This window comes from Stegostoma tigrinum, chromosome 1, assembly GCF_030684315.1.
Source record: "Stegostoma tigrinum isolate sSteTig4 chromosome 1, sSteTig4.hap1, whole genome shotgun sequence".
Lineage (NCBI taxonomy): Eukaryota > Metazoa > Chordata > Chondrichthyes > Orectolobiformes > Stegostomatidae > Stegostoma > Stegostoma tigrinum.
In genome coordinates, this window is record NC_081354.1 from 1,564,405 (window position 1) to 1,581,753 (window position 17,349).

Consider the following 17,349-nt stretch of genomic DNA (forward strand, 5'->3'; position numbering starts at 1 on the left):
ACTAATAACACACAAGCTTGGATTGATGATCCAGCGAATTGACATTTCATCTTACCATTTGGTTCATCTTGGTGGGAATCTCATTTCGATGGTTATGATCCCAGCTGGTTTTTTTTTCTTTATTCATTTATGGGAAGAGGGTATTGCTGGCTAGGCAGCATTTATTGCCCATCCCTATTGCCCAGAGGGCAATTAAGAGTCAACCACATTGCTGTGGGTCTGGAGTCACATGTAGGCCAGACCGCGTAAGGATGGCCGTTTCCTTCCTTAAAGGACATTACTGAACCAGATGGGTTTTTCCTGGCAATTGGCAATGGATTCATGGCCATCATTAGATTGTTAATTCCAGATATTTTATGGAATTCAAATTCCACCATCTGCCATGGCGAGATTTGAACCTGGATCCCCAGAACATTATCTGGGTCACTGGATTAACATGCCAGTGATATTACCACTAGGTCATTGCCTCCCCTTTTATGTTATTACTAGATAGGAACCAACTTTGATAGATCATATTTTTAAATTATTTTGATGTTAACAAGGTAGTCTTTCGTTGAAGGAAAAGCATGGTGTGCTGTAGTTTGTGCTTTAACAGTACAAAAAGGATGGAACTCTATACTTGTCATTCAAAGACTTTTTTTTAAAAAGTGTAACCTCATTAATCCCAAAACACTCCTTGATAAACTAAAAAGAAATAAAACAGTTTCTTTAAAGGACCCAAAACACTACTTGTAATTTTCATATGATATTCTTGCATGTAACACTTCGGGGTAGGTTTAAGTCACTTGTAATAATATCTTTTAGATTTGAACTGCTGATAACTTCTTTCTAAAGCTATCATACACTTGCTTAAATATACTCACTTAAGTAACCTCTTCCAGGTTTTAACACAACACATCTGGTTTGAGACTAACACTAACTCCTTACTCCAAGCTGACCTAGTGAACGATACAGCTATCCCTTCTCAGGAACACTTGGCTACACAGCCATCCTATTCCAGGGACTTCACAGGACCGCCTCACTCAAAGTCAAATGAAGCTCTCATTCTCTCTCAGCCGTGAGTGTTTCCCCACAGCTTAAAATAAAAACAAGTTCCAGAGTACACTTAGCAAACTGTGAGGCTTCATTGTTTTATGATCCAGTAGGATAAATAATCCAAATAAACAAAAATCAATTAACAGTGCACAAAACCCATTCACTTTTAAACCTGGTCTGTTTTTAAATTATGTTTTAAAAAGAAATTATTGTGACTACAGAAAATAATACAGTTACGCACGAAAAACCCACTGGTTATTAATAAAATCCAGACAAATAAAACCTAGAATAAGATATGTTATTGATAATGACCACAAAACTATAAAATTGCCTTAAAAACTTAACCGTTCACTAATGTCCTACCTGGCTAGCCAACATGTGACTCCTGACCCACAGTAATAATCACAACTATTCTCTGCAGTGACTGAGCAAACTACTCAAGTGTAGCAAAAAGGCAGCTCACAATCACCTTCTCAAGGGAAGTTAGGGATTGGTAATTAATGCTGGCCTTTCCAGCAATGCTCATATCCTGTGATAATGCAGTGTGCTTTACAGACAGTTCAAACATTCTGCCATTAATAGAGGAGGAGGGGCATCTGCTTCCCGCTGTCTTCTTTGTGAATTACTAACGTATTAATCATATTCCAGTGATTCATGACTCATTTGAGCTCAAAGTCTCTGGAAGTTCAGATAATTTAATGAACTTGAAGTCCGTGGGTATTGGGGTACAGGATTGGAGAAATAATAGAAGAGTGTGCATTGGGATGAGGGGCACATTTTCAGGATGGCAGCCTTTTACTGCCACAGAGTTCGGGGCTGGGGTCACAAATATTTATAGCATTATTAATGATTGAATAAAATAAGTGAATGTACTGTAGCCAGATTTATAGCTGACACAAAAACTGCTGCAAAGGCATGTGGTGAGGATGACACAGAACTAGGTGGAGGGTAAGTGGTGGCAATAGACAGGATAAATGAGAGGGCAGAAACTTGGGAAAAAGGAAATTTATGCAGTTTGTCTGGATTAGAAGTTACGAATATGACTTAATTGGAGAAATACTGCAGAAAGCAGCACAGCGAGATTTATGGGTCCTCATGCATTAAATCGCACAGAAAGACCAGCATCCGAGTTCAGCAGGTAATAGGAAAGGCAGTGAAATGTTGCCTTTTATTTCAAAGGGCATGGAGATAGGGAAGTCTTGTTAAGATTATATAAAGCATTAATCAGACTACCCGTGTAATTCTATGTTTAGTTTTGTGCCTCTAATCTAAGGAAAAAATATACTGCCACTGGAATTATTCCAGAGAAGGTTCACCAGGTTGACTCTGGGTATGGAGGGAAAGTTTGGAGGAGAGGTTGAGTAGGTTGGGCCTGTACTCATTGGAGTTTGGAAGACTGAGAGGAGATCTTATTGAAACATACAAAGTTCTTACAGGGAATTGGGAGGGTGTATGTGGCAAAGTTGTTTCCCCTTGCAGTAGAGTTTGGAAATGGAGGGCACAATCTTAGAGTAAGGGTTGTGCATTTTAGACAGAGATGAAGAGGAATTTCTTCGCTCAGAGAATAGTGAAATTGTGCAATTCTTCACTGCATAGAGCTGTTGTGCCTGGGTCATTGAGTATATTCAGAGCTGAGATAGACAGATTTTTAATCAGGTAGTGGATCAAGGGATATGGAGGAAAGGCAGGAAAGTTGTTGAGGATTATCAGATCAGCCATGATCGTATCGCGGTACTGAACAGACTTGATGGGTTTACTTCAACTCCTGTGTCTTGACTCATAGGCAGATAAACATTAATTTTGGAATCACAATTCATTAAAAAACTGGTAATTTTATTCCACTTTTCCTGACAGTTTAAGTATTTTGTAACCTCATGTTTTCAATAGGTCTATTTCAGAACAGTGGAGCTGATACAAGAACCAGTATCAGGGTCTCCTGGACTAAGCTTTTATTTTCGGATAAATGGGCTCCCGATATTTCTCAAGGGTTCAAACTGGATTCCTGCAGATGCCTTTCTGGACAGAGTGACATTTGATGTGTAAGTTTTAAAAATTTCATGATTACCGGCATAATTTGTATTCATACATTAGTACATAAATAATTAAATCTGGCAATTAAAGGCCATAAAATAAACTTCATTTACCATGTATAACACAGTGTGGAGCTGGAGGATCAGAGCAGGTCAGACAGCATCGGAGGTTTAGGAAAGTTGATGTTTTGGGTTGGGACCCTTCTTCAGAAATGGGGCAGGGAGAAGGGAGTTCTGAAATATGCTGAATTAGAGTTATGAAAGTTTTTGTCCCCACATGGAATAGATTGCTTTGTTGTGGCTTGATTTACTTAGCCTCAGTCCTCCTACCTACCACAATTCTATTCATTACAGTGACAGAACTTTGCTTGTTTGGCATTATGGAAAGGAAGATAAAGCCCTTGAGTGGCCTACAGTACTGATTACTAGGATAGCGCAATAGAACATAGAACTGTTCAGCCCAGGAGCAGGCCCTTCAGCCCACAATGTTGTGCCAAATACGACGCAAATTAAACTAATCCCTTCTGCCTGCCCTTGATCCACACCCCTCCATTCCTTGCATATTCATATGCTTATCTAAAAGTCTGTTAACGCCCCTGTCATATCTGCCTCCACTCCAAAACACGTTCCACTCTCCTACCACTCTCTGTGTAAAAAAACTTGCCCCTCACATCTCCTTTGAACCTTGCCCCTCTCACCTTAAATGCATGCCCCCTAATATTAGACATTTCAGCTCTGGGAAAAAGATTCAGACTGCCAACCCTATCTATGCATCTCATAATTTTATAGACTGCCATCAAGTCTCCCCTCAGAAGTATCTTCTCCTCTATCCACCTTTGATCCGCCTCCCCTTCTCTCCCTGTTTATTTCAGAACCCTCTCCACACTCCCCTTTTCTGATGAAGGGTCTAGGCCCGAAACGTCAGCTTTTGTGCTCCTGAGATGCCGCTTGGCCTGCTGTGTTCATCCAGCTCCACACTTTGTTATCTCGGATTGTCCAGCATCTGCAGTTTCCATTATCTTGGTAAACCTCTTCTGCACCCTCTCCAAAGCCAACCCATCCTTCCTGTAATGTGGCAACCAGAATTGAGCACAGCACGCTTAAATATGGCCTATCCAAAATCTTATAAAGCTGCAACATGATATCCTGGCTGTTGTACTCAGTTCCCCAACCAATAAAGGCAAACATGCCATATGCCTTCTTTAGCAGCCTATCTACTTGCATGGCCACTCTCAGTAAGCTATGGACTTGAACTCCAGTATTCCTCTGGACATCAATGCTGTTCAGGGTCCTGCCATTAACTGTATACTTTTCCTTGATAGATTGCAATGTTGTGTTAGAAAAGATTTGAGATAGAAAATTGGAGCTTTAATGGAATCCTGTGCTGTCAATGTGTGTCAGTGATGGAAGGGGTGAATGTTGAGGCTGTTAGGTAGGGTGACAATCAGGTCAGTTGTTCTGCCCTGAATCTTCTCGAGTGTTAAGCAACTTAGTCCTGACTTATGCCTTGTAGCTGGTGGGCAGCCTGTGAGGAGTCAGGAAGTGAGTTAGTAGCAGCAGTACTCTAAGCTTCTAACGTGTTCTTGCAGCTACAGTGTTTATATGGCTGGTTCACTTCAGTCTCTTATCAGTGGTAACCGTTGGGATGTTGATAGTAGAGAATTCGATGCTAATGATGCCATTGAATGTCAAAGGCAACAGTTGGATTCTGTCTTTTTGGAGGTGATCATGTGGTGCAAATGTTATTTTCCGCATGTCAGCCAAATCTGGAATATTGACCAGGGCTTGCTATATATAGATGTGGACTACTTTACGAACAGCTTTCGTGAACAGCACAATTCGTGTTTGGCTGTTAATTATACGCGGCACGTTAGGTGGGATACTATTGTTACATAAATCAAGAGAAGATTTCAACACACACTCTGACAAGTTATTTGAATCTGTCCAGAGTAAAGTGTTAAGTTTCATAATTCTGAGTGCTGAAAATGAGGAACTTCTTTAATAGTTCAGCAAGAAAGATGAATAAAGTTTGGCATGATCTGGTGACGTTAACACATTTATGCTGAGGATGTTAACCAAATTTAGTTCTCGAGTCCCTCTCCTCTTATCTGCTGTGAATATTGAAGTGCTGTCAGTAACATTCGAGAAGTTTGTCACAGATGAGATCTTATCGTGACCAGTTCTGGAAAATTTTACTGTTTGAGCATCATGATGATTGATGTTAAAGCTTTGAAACCAGGCAGTAATGTTTGATTATGTGGAAATCAGAATGTGCATAGCAACTTCAATTATGCACCATCATTTATGGCACACTGCTTACTGTTTACTAACGTATTTTTCTTGCATAACTTACAGATTGGAAAACTTGTTGCAGTCAGCTGTTGATGCTAATATGAATGCATTAAGAGTCTGGGGAGGAGGAGTGTATGAGCAAGATGAATTTTATAATCTGTGTGATAGACTAGGCATTATGGTAAGAAATTAAAAAGCAGAAAGCTGATGGGTTTTATTTACATGTCAGAAAGCACTAATCCTTAAAATCTTTGTCAAAATCTCCAGCAGCAACTCATATAAATCATACAGCGTAGAAGGAAATCATTCGGCCCATCATTCCTATCCTAGCTCTTCTGAAAGAGCTATCCTGTTAATTTCAGTGCCCTGCTCTTCCTCATTGGCATGCAAATATTCACTTTTCAAACACTGATCCATCTGCTTCCACTTCCCATTCAGGCATTCTGAATTTATAATATTCTGCTGCTTAAAGAAAAAATTCTTCTCGCCTCAGCCACTGAGGTTTTTTCCAGTTACTTGAAACCAGTTCTTGATATAGTGTTTTGAGAGCATTATGGTGAAAACTGTCATTCCACCACAACATTGTCAGTATCTGAACTTGAATGAAACACACTCGGTAAGACAACGGTGTGTATTAATCCTGTCACTTTTTTGATGAGCATTATATACAAATTACATCACTGTTTGGTGTTTGTCCTCGACTCAGGCAGATGTAACAACCTCAGTGTCTTCCCATGCCTCATATCCTTTGCCTGCCCTGAATTAGTTTTTAAATGTTAATTTAATCTCAAATACAGACCCAGTCTCTGCTTGTTACAGAGATAGTAGGAACTGCCAATGCTGGACAATCTGAGATAACACGATGTAGAGCTGGATGAACACAGCAGGCCAAATCTCTGATGCTGCTTGGTCTGCTGTGTTCACCCGGCTCTATACTGTGTTATCCCAGTCTCTGCTTCACAGTTTTCTCAACACTAACTCTAATAGTATATCTTTTTTCATTTTTTTGAAGATAACATTTTGCTTATTTCTGTCTTTAATGTCTTAAACTTTTACTTGTTCTAAATTCTTCAATCAATGGAAGCAGTCTTGTTCTATCTACCCTTTGCCATCTTCATAAATTGTCAAATTGCCTTGTAACCTCCAAAACTCTAACAAAACATCTCAATTCTGTTAGTTTTTCTTTGTAGCTGTAATTTCTCAATCTGTTTGCTACTTGCAGTTCTTTATAGATTCACAATTAGACCTTTTCTGTTCCATAAAGCTCAATATTCCACTTACTTTACATATTCACTTTCATGTCTTGTGAACCAGAACCTTACTCAGCCATTCCCATGCAAAGCATCATTCTTACTTTTATTTTATCAAAATGTACCCATTCATATTTAATATGCCATTTTTAGCCCATTCCATCGACTTGTTATTATTCCTACACACTTTGGTTTTCAGAATGATTTGCTCCTGGTTTAGTAGAGGGAGATTGCTGACACTTCAGCATGGTTAATAGAAGCTATCCAGGACAGGAAGGCAGAAGAAACAGCAGGGGAGAATGTAATATGCTCCTTGGTGTTCACAAGAGCAGCCATTTTAATGTAATTTGAAAATTATCAAAGCTAAGTGTGTCGGGATAATAACAAGTTGATGGAATGGGCAAAAAAATGGCATATTAAATATGAATGGGTACATTTTGATAAAGTAAGAATGATGCTTTGCATGGGGATGGCTGAGTAAGGTTCTGGTTCACAAGACATGAAAGTGAATATGTGAAGTAAGTGGGATATTTAGCTTCATGGAACATAGAAGGTCACACTGTGAATCTTGGTGGTGCAATTTTGCAAATATATTAAAGTTGCATTATTCCGCCCCCCCGCCATATTTCTTAAGTCTTTTTGTATAGCCTGTGCTAACCATGCTGCGGCGTCAGCATTCTTCCTCGGCGACCATTGATTCTGGGCTTAGGCTACAATTCACGTCTTGAGCACAGTGCCTATGTTGGCAAGCCAGTGTTGTAGCTAGAGAACATTGAATCTCAGGCATGCTGCCTTCAAACGAGGTTCAGTCTGTGTCTTCAGTCCAATATTAAAAGATTCCCAAGCATTTCAAAGAGCCAGCATAAATCTGATATCCTCCCGTGCTGTACGTTCTATTTTTGAATTATGATGGCCAAGCAGATAGAAACACTGATTAATTGCCTCATGTGTGTGGCTTTTCTTTATTTTTAAATTGAAGCTTCTGATCCACAAATTGATTTCATGTTCATCTTCCCACGAAATCTTTTTTCTGAAATGTTTTGAACTAAAAATGATTATTAATACTGGTCTGTAGTGTATCATTCAAAGATATGTTGTACTTGTCCCATGCCTATTGCTTCATAATGCTCCCAGTGTTATCCTCTGCAAACTGACAGGGAAATTGTTGTTTTAATAGATGTATTTAATAGAGCTATGCTTTATTCCAAGAAATATTGATAGTTAACCATTACTAGCTGCTTATTCCTTCAATACCTACTTGTATATCTTTGTTTTTCAGATTTGGCAAGATTTTATGTTTGCCTGTGCACTTTACCCAACAGACCAAAGCTTTATAAATTCCGTGAAGGCAGAAATTACTCATCAGGTTTGTAAATTAAAATGCAGATAAGAAATCCATTTTTGACCTAATTTAACAAGCTTTTAAAAGCACTCAATGATTTTAAAGCATTCTTAGACTTTACTACAGTGTGTGAAGTTCAGAGAAAATGAGGTGAAAACAGTTTTATCCTGCTCCTAATATAATGAAGTAACCCAGGATCACTGAAAACAAAGTAACCCGAGACAACGGTAAAGTCTAAGTAACGTACTCATTGTTTGAACCCTGAAATCAGTGGTTTCCAACCTTCTTAAATTCAAGATCACTTTTTGAATTTAAATGCAACCCAGGAATTACCCAGAAGTAATTATATAATGAACTGTTCATTTTTCAATGTTTATTGACACCAATGTACTGATTATGGTTATCGACTGCATGTGCATGCGATATTAAGACTTCTTTAAAAATTAAAACAAAAGTTCTGCTTTGTTTAATATTTCATTACTTTTGCCTGATGCACTATTTTGTTAAAAATGTATCATTAATTGGTATTTGACACCCTCCTGAGGTAATGTATTTGAGAAATATTGCTGCTAAATGCACATCCTCTTTATTATCAGCAAGCAGAGCCTTTGGTTTTAGATAATAAAATGTGAGGCTGGATGAACACAGCAGGCCCAGCAGCATCTCAGGAGCACAAAAGCTGACGTTTCGGGCCTAGACCCTTCATCAGAGAGGGGGATGGGGTGAGGGTTCTGGAATAAATAGGGAGAGAGGGGGAGGCGGACCGAAGATGGAGAGAAAAGAAGATAGGTGGAGAGGAGAGTATAGGTGGGGAGGTAGGGAGGGGATAGGTCAGTCCAGGGAAGACGGACAGGTCAAGGAGGTGGGATGAGTTTAGTAGGTAGGAGATGGAGGTGCGGCTTGGGGTGGGAGGAAGGGATGGGTGAGAGGAAGAACAGGTTAGGGAGGCAGAGACAGGCTGGGCTAGTTTTGGGATGCAGTGGGTGGAGGGGAAGAGCTGGGCTGGTTGTGTGGTGCAGTGGGGGGCGGGGACGAACTGGGCTGGTTTTGGGATGCGGTGGGGGAAGGGGAGATTTTGAAGCTTGTGAAATCCACATTGATACCATATGGCTGCAGGGTTCCCAAGCGGAATATGAGTTGCTGTTCCTTAGATCTGTTAACTCTAAATCAAAGTGCATATAGTTATTAATTTGCCCTCTACTGACCAAGTCTCAGTGTGACCCATGTGACCACACATTATCTGCCAGCGCTTTGAGGCCCGGGTTGCAGTTTGAGCCTGCTGGTTGACTACAGCAAAATGTGTATCAGGCAGAGGTGATGCTTGTCTTTATCTTTAAGATTATCTTTATTAAAGAGCACGTTCCCTCACAGGTGTATGTGGGGCAAAATTAGGCTTTCACTTCAACAGAAGACCTAGATAAAAACAAGTACTTTTCTCTGTTTGAAGTCTCCAAAAATCACTGTCCCTGGCTCTTTAGCTCAATGTCAGTTTGCTTAGGAATCATCCCCATATCAACTCCACTAATATGTAAATTAAACATGTGATGTCATCGGGTATCCAACCCAGCAATGTCTGTTTGAAGGAATGGATTTGAAACAAACATGGCAATTTTTACCATTATGTAAATTACTGAAATCATTTGTTGAACTTCACTGCTAACTTCCTCAGGTGTTTTGTTTTATTTGTCTTCGACTTTTTCTCATATTTGGATGTGTTATAAGGGGGAGGTTGACCCCCTATAAGAACCAAAACTGAAACACCCAAAGAGGAGCTTCTTGCCCTATAATCTGTAAAAGAGGAGTGTGAAGAGGGGTGTAACCTGTCTTTCAGCAGCTTCTAGTGATTGAATAAAATAAACCCCTGACACTCACTTTACAGTCGACAATTTATTTTTCTATCTCTTAACAGTGAGCAAATTAACTAAACTATTAACAAACTGAACTATTCCCAAATAAAACAAGATTCTAATAATGTGCCGTCCTATATAACAAAACAACAGAATTTAGTATCTCAAATTTACAGCTGGGTTATGTCTTCCAAAATGTCTGTCTCCTCCGTTGATTCTTCTGTCAGGAATGCTTTCCCTGTGAACCCTTCTATCAGGATACTTAGCTAGGAGTGCTGTGGGTACTATTGTGAATAGATGGTGCTTTCTCTAAGAGCTGAGGGCTGTCATCTCTAGCAGATGGCAGTTAGCTCTGCCGATTTTCAAACTGTCCCCGTTTACAAATATCAGTTTCTTACAATCAGGTCCTAGGTTGTCAAAACCATCAGATTCAAATTTGATAGGTTTTTGATATCTAAGTGCCTTGTTCAAATTGGCTAAATTCAGAAACCCATTGTCTTGGTAAAAATGTTGCTTTGCCTGCTAACAGTATGGCTTTTCGATACAAATGCTTCAATTCCGGTGCTGTCTGAATTTGCAGACTTTCAAGCTACTCACAGACATCTCCAAGCATAGAAAAAGCACAATCTTTTAAACGGACCATGCAATGCTTTCCCCTCTAGCATTTTATAAAAACCAATATTTTACAGACACCAAATTCTCATGTCCTACCTTCCAAGCCACCGTACTCTACCCCACTTGGCAACAGATAGTATTTTAATGCAATCATCTAATGAACAAGATGAGTTGAAGGGAAACATTATAACATGGGGTATGATGTAATTGCTGTCATCAAGGTATCGTTAAGAGAGGGACAGGATCATCAGCACCGTACTGCAGAATATTGGGTCCACAAGCAAGACAAGGAAAGGATGTTGTAATATTGATCAGGGGATCAATTACAGCAGCAGGAGGGATGATATCTTAGAAGGGTTTGCGAATAAAGCCGTGTGAATAACACTGAAAAAATCAAAATGAGCAATTACATTGCTGGAGTGCACTCCCTAATAGTCTGAGAGAACTAGAAGAGACGTAGGCAAGTTTCAGAGAAGTGCAAAAGTAATAGGGTAATGATAGGGGATTTCAACTTCCCCAACATTAACTCGGTAGTCGTAGCATGAAAGGTTTAGAGGGGGTGGAATTCTTAAAATGGAGAGAGCTTTGGATAGAAGGTTTAAAGTGAGGGGACTTAATTATAGGTAATGAAACTAGGCAAGTGACTGTAGTATCAGTGGGGGAACACTTTGCTGACAGTGTTTATAACTCCATTAGATTCATAATTGTTATGGAAAAGGTCAGGGATGGACATCTGTGACACTTCTGGAGCAGGTGAAACTTGAACCTGGGCCTCCTGGCTCAGAGGCAAGGATACTACATCTGCAGCACGAGAACCCATTAGTTACTTGCTTGTCTGAATTAGATTTGCAGACCTGAAATTTTTTGCAGTCATCAGTCTGCACAAATTTCTTTAGCTACATGGGTTTAAGGAAGTGTTTTGCTGACTTTTCAGATCCGTCGACTAAAATCCCATCCATCCATTATAATCTGGAGTGGAAATAATGAAAATGAGGCTGCACTTGCATCAAATTGGTTCCATATTCCATCATCAAACATCACACTGTATCTGAATGACTATGTTAATCTCTATGTTAATAACATTCAAGAAATTGTGCTTGAGGTAAGGACCTATTTAAGTCACTAATTTTCAACATGTTCCAATTGTTTGGAAATAAAAATAGAAATTGCTGAAAAAACTCAGCAAGTCTGAAAAAATGCTGCTGGACCCAAAACATTCTGCTTTCTGTCTACAGATGCTGCCAGATATGCTGAGTTTTTCAGCAAATCCTGGTTTTGTTTCTGATTTCCAGCATCTGCAGTGCGTTGGTTTTTTGTTTATTGTCTGGAAAACTGTGCCGATTGTAACGTAAAAAGTAATGAAAGTTGTGGATCCATTATTACATTGAATTTACAGCATGGAAACACGCCATTCACCCCACAAGATCATGCTGAATATTAACACTTCTCTACTTCATGTCACCTATTGCCTTATCCTTTCATTCCTTTCTCCCTCGTGTGTTTATCAAGTTTTCGTTTAAGTACATTTTTGTTAGATACAACTTAATTTGTGTGTAAAATACATTTCTGAAGAGCTGAAAATATAAGATTTGTTGGTGAACACTTATTATTTGCAGTTTAAGAAAGCATGTTGTCTTCTGGGTAAGATGTATGGAACATGTCAGGCAAAGTCCTGAGGGGTAGATGTTTTTGCACTGTCACTGGAACTTGAACCTTATTTAAATCAGTCCTGATCAGAAGTCATTGACCTGAACGTTAATTTTGCTTCTGTCTACACAAATGCTGCCACACTTGCTGAGTATTTTCAGCATTTTCTTGCTTATTGAAGATCTCTCAATGTTTAAATTTTTAATTTTATTTAGTATACAAATCTTTATTGTGTGCCTTATTTTCTTAAACTGGGTCAAAAGTGTAGGTTATATTTAAACCCATTCTGAAGGAGTATCGCTGGATCCAAAACATTGACTCTAATTTCTGTTCACAGATGCTGCCAGACCTGCTGATTTTGTCCAGTAATTTCTGTTCTTGTTATGATTAGCAATATTGGAGTAATGAAATAAGATGCACAAGAAGCCCAAATTAGGAGAATGTTGAGATTTCAGAGAGTTATAGGACTGGAGGACACTACAGTAATAATGTTCTAAGGTGCATTTCTTGTTGAGGCAAGGACCCCTACACATGCAGACCCTGGCAAGGACCTTTGCCTTTCTCCTGCATTTTCTGCTTCCATTGAATTTCCTCGCCAGGTGTTCATTTTCTTCCAACACTGTCTGCTCCTGATGTAGCTCTCTGTTTTCTCTCTTCAGCTCAGCATTAATGGCATATTGTTACTCACGTATTTACTGTTTTCAGTCTGTACTCTTCTTTGCATCTGACCGTTAATCGTAACGACAGGAAAGTTCTGTTTTTCAAATGTCATCTGACTTTAAACACCTACAATTCAGCATGGATTGTCCAAGGAGCAGTGGCTCAGGTTGAGGGCTGTTAGATAGATGTGTATTCCTGTAATGAGCACCGCCAGTTTCAATGTTGTCAGCTTGGTTTTTGGTGAAATACTGCATGGTACAGAAGTTGCAAAGATTGAGAAATCAAAAGTAGGAACTAATTTTGTGCTGTTGCTGAAGAGTCCGCTAATCCATGTTATGATCCCACTTGGTGTTGTGACAGGGCTGGTTAATTCCCACAATAAAACCTAGTGTAGAAGATTATATTTTTTTTCTTAATTAATCTAAAGAGGTTGCCTTTCACTGAAAAATAAGCACACAAGCTGCAGATTTGATTTTAACAATAAAACAAGTTTTATGACACAAAAGAAACAAAAACACACAAAACAATCCAAGCTATCTAACTATAACACAATTTCAAGGATTTCAAAACTCATGGAAAAATAACATCCCACCTACTCCCCAACATCATCACTTTACAGTTACTCAAAATCCAGGGACATTTCCCTTGCCTGTCAGTGCTCAAGTCAGACCACAGCTGGAATACTGTAAACAGTTTTGGGGCCTTTATCAAAGGAAAGATAAAATGTCATCGGGGAAGCCCAGAGAAGGTTCACTCAGCTGATACCAGGTATAGAGGAGTTCTATGAGGAGGAGTTGAGTTGGAAAGACCTGTACTCACTGGAATGTAAAAGAATGAGAGGTGACCTTATTGAAACATGCTAGATTCTTGGGAGGGGATGATGGGTGCTTGACAGGGTAGATGCAGAGAGGTCGTTCCCTTTGTAGTTGAGTCTAAGACCAGATGGCACTATCTCAGAGTAAGGGTCAACTATTTAAGACAGAGTTTAGGAGGAATTTCTTCTCTTAGAGGGTTGTAAACCTCTGCAATTCTTTACCACAGAGGGCTATTGTTGATGTTCAACAGGGCTTGGTACAGTGGTAATGGGTTCAAGTCCCATCCTGGAAGATGGCAAAATTTGAATTCATAAAATCTGGGATTAAAAAGCTAGTCTAATGGTGAGCATGATACCATTGCTGGTTGTTGTAGAAACGCTATCGGGTTCACGAATGCCCTTTAGGAAAGGAAGCTGCCATCCTTACTTGGTCTGGCCTACATGTGACTCCAGGCCCACAGCAATGTGGTTGACTTTAAACTGCTCTCTGGGGAATTAGGGATGGGCAATAAATGCTGATCTAGCCAGTGATGCCTACATCCTGTAAATGAACCAAAAAAAAATTGCTTGTATTTGGAAAAGAATGGATTTATTAGGGATAGTCAGCATCACTTTACGCAGGAGAAGTCTTGTTTCACAAATTTGATTGAGCTTTTTTGAGTAAGAATCAAAGACGATTGATGGGTGGTAGGGCAGTGGATGTTGTCTGCATAGACTTTAATAAAACATTTGACAAGGTCCTTACTGGTATGCTGGCCCAGAAGATTAAGTCACGTGGGATCTGCAGTGAGTTGATACGTTGTTTACAAAATTGGGTTCATCATGGAAGATAGAGGGTAGCCGTGAAGGATGTTGCTGTCACTGGAGGTCTGTAACCAGTGATATTTTGCTAAGATCAGTGCTGGGACCTCTGTTGTTTATAATAAATATGTTAATTTGGATGAAAATATATGTGATCTGACTCTTAAGTTTGCAGACAATATGGAAATTGGAGTGGTTGTGGATAGTGAGGAAGGTTGTCGAAGGATGCAGCACAAAGTACAACAGTTGGAAAGTTGGGTGCAGAAATGGCAGATAGAGTGTGAGGTGATGCATTTGGGGAGGTCAAAAGCAAGAGGAAAGTATACAGTAAATGGCAGGACCCTTAGGAGCATTGATATACAGAAAAGTGCAAGTCCTTTGCTCCCTGAAAATGGCAACATAAGTGGATAAGGTGGTAATGAAGGCATCCAGCATACTTGCCTTCATTTATCAGGGCATTGAGTATAACAGTTGGCAAGTCTTGTGGCTGTATAAAACTTTTTAGTTATGCCACATTTGGAGTACTGTGTGCATTTGTGGTCACAAATATGCAGGAAGGGTGTAGAGGCTTTGGAGAGGGTGCAAAAGAGGTTGCTTCCTGGATTGGAGTGCATTAGCTACAAGGAGAAGTTAGACAATCTTAGATTGTTTTCACTGGGGTATCAGGCTGAAGGGTGACCTGATAGAAGTATATAGAATTATGAAGGTTTGGATAGGGTGGATAGTTGGAGAAATTCCCAAGGTGGAAAGGTCATATCTAGGGGGCATAGATCTAAAGTGAGAGGGGGAAGGTTTAAAGATGTGTGAGGCTTTTTTAATGCAGAGGGTGGTAGATACCTGGAACATGCTGCCGGGGGAGGTAGTAGGAGCAAATACTTCAGCAAAATTTTAGAACCATTTAGACAGACTCATGAAGAGGCAGGGAGTGGAGGGATAGGGGCCATGTGGCAGCAGATGGGATTAGCTTAGAATGGCTTCATGGTGGGCTGAAGGACCTGTTTCTGTATTCTGTTGTATGTTCATTTCCCGACTGGAGACCAAAAATGAGGCTCAATAGATAAGACTGGCCAAACAATTCTGATGTAAAAATCTAATGTAAAATTATGTTTCACATTTGTTGGATTTCTTACAAAAGAGTGTCTAAATTCCAGCTAACATTTCTTTCTGTTAGCATTGAGTTTCACAAGAATGAATTGAATGTATCTGCTCTTCCTTATTCATTCATTGTTTTGAACAATGCGTGCCTGATTTAATTTTACATTTCAGAATGAAAGGTCTGGCCCAGCCATTATTACTAATTTAGCACACCAGTTCCTTTCTGTGCAGATCAGGGAATCAGGACATGACCAGGCTGAGAAGGTTATGCTGATGCAGCTATCTATAATATGGGGTGGGAGGAATCTTGTGTGAAGCATCAACAGGTTGCGCCAATGTCCTGTTTCTGTTTTGTACACTGTGTAATTCTGTTTAATAAATGTAAAATGTATGTAATACGTATTAGTGAACTTTGGTTACTTTAGTTTCAGTGTTTGCCAAAATAGTGTGTTCCTCAAAGAAGAAAGCAGTTTACTCTGGCCAATTTTGAAGTGGGTACCATACTTTTAAACCATACCGTAACTTGACCTGTGCCACGCAACATCTTGACACAAAGTGCCTGTTAGGAATTGGGAAATAAAACAAGTTGTCTTCAGAGAAGCCAGTTGTTGCTGTATCCAGTTAGTTAAATTAATAGATTTGATAAAGATAAGTTTAACTAAACTGCCTTCCCTGTGCTGCAATATCTCACATTGATGTGTGTTTTGTGGCAGTTTGAAAATCTACTTGTTGTGCTGACATTAAGAATGCCTTGTGTTGCTTTACATCCTTGCAAACTAAGAAATGTTCTAAAAATAGACAGTGATTCTATTCCAGTCATGAGCTTTGAGAGGAAAAAAAGTATGACATAATACCACCCGGTGCTTTAGGTGGTCAGATCAGATGACCGTACTGATTTATAAATAGAATTCACTGGGATCTGCTTTGTTAGAAGAAATCAGAGAACAAATTCAATGCAACTGTTATTTTTTTGGGAGCCAAATATATTTGGAAATGTACTTTATTGATTCTGCTGTTCTCTTCTATCAGTAAAAGCTTCATCCCCATTGCCTGGTTGAACTTATTGGAATTCACTTGCTGTAAACAGATTTCATCAATCCTGACTTCATTCAGTGATACTGGTTGTTCATTGCCCATTGAAATTACTTTTTACTATTGCCGGTCTGAATACACAGTACAGCATGAAATGACATTAAATTTATTATTTATCTAGATTAAAATCTTGTAGCTTAACTTAGCATAAATGATGACAAATGAGAACTTGTGTTCTCTGATCACTTTGATATGTCAGTAAATTTACACAAGAATGTTGTTTTTTAAAACATCTGATTGTAAATGTACATTAGTATTTGTGTCATTACCAATTCCGATTAAAACATTTCTGTCATCTTTTCTCCCAATTATTTTGCTCCTCCGCCACTCCCCAAGAATAATTGAACCCTATGGACATCTGTAGAAACTTTGGTAAAAATTGTCATTTGAAATAACCCAAAGCCTTGGTTTGTTGGATCTTGTGCTCCATGATGTCTGGTTTAATGCGTTGGTGGACTGCAAACGGACTCACCAGGGCAGTGGTGAATAGTTTCCTCTGGCATCCAAAAGTGCTTGTTTATGATTTTGCTCCTCCCATCCTTTTCTTCCAAGTAGTACATGCCATAACAAATGGCAACATCATATTTTACTGAGAGTTTCTCTAGGAGCTGTGTAGCGCCCTTTCACAAGTTCTGCATCAGAACTTGCCATGATATTTTAACAGTACAGACCACAAAAATGGATGTGTACTTCTCACTATATCAGTGTTTGAAACTCAGCACATTCTGGGAACCTGGGTTCAAATGCTGCCACGGCAAATGGTGGAATTTGATTTCAATAAAATATCTGGAATTAAGAATCTCATGATGGCCGTGAACCCATTGTCAAT

At 39.4% G+C, this 17,349-nt stretch overlaps 1 protein-coding gene across 4 annotated transcripts in view; it reads left to right on the top strand.

The window, feature by feature from the left end:
* manba (mannosidase, beta A, lysosomal) overlaps positions 1–17,349 on the top strand; it is an 82,341-nt gene that overhangs the window by 38,281 nt on the left and 26,711 nt on the right. For all 4 annotated transcript variants that reach the window (XR_007247144.2, XM_048526887.2, XM_048526866.2 and 1 more), the window contains exons 8-11: positions 2,923–3,074; positions 5,421–5,538; positions 7,887–7,973; positions 11,346–11,513. Coding sequence is in view for 3 of the 4 variants with exons in the window: in XM_048526887.2 (XP_048382844.2) it covers positions 2,923–3,074; positions 5,421–5,538; positions 7,887–7,973; positions 11,346–11,513 (525 nt within the window). In the remaining variant the exon portion in view is untranslated. The remainder of the gene's footprint in view (positions 1–2,922; positions 3,075–5,420; positions 5,539–7,886; positions 7,974–11,345; positions 11,514–17,349) is intronic.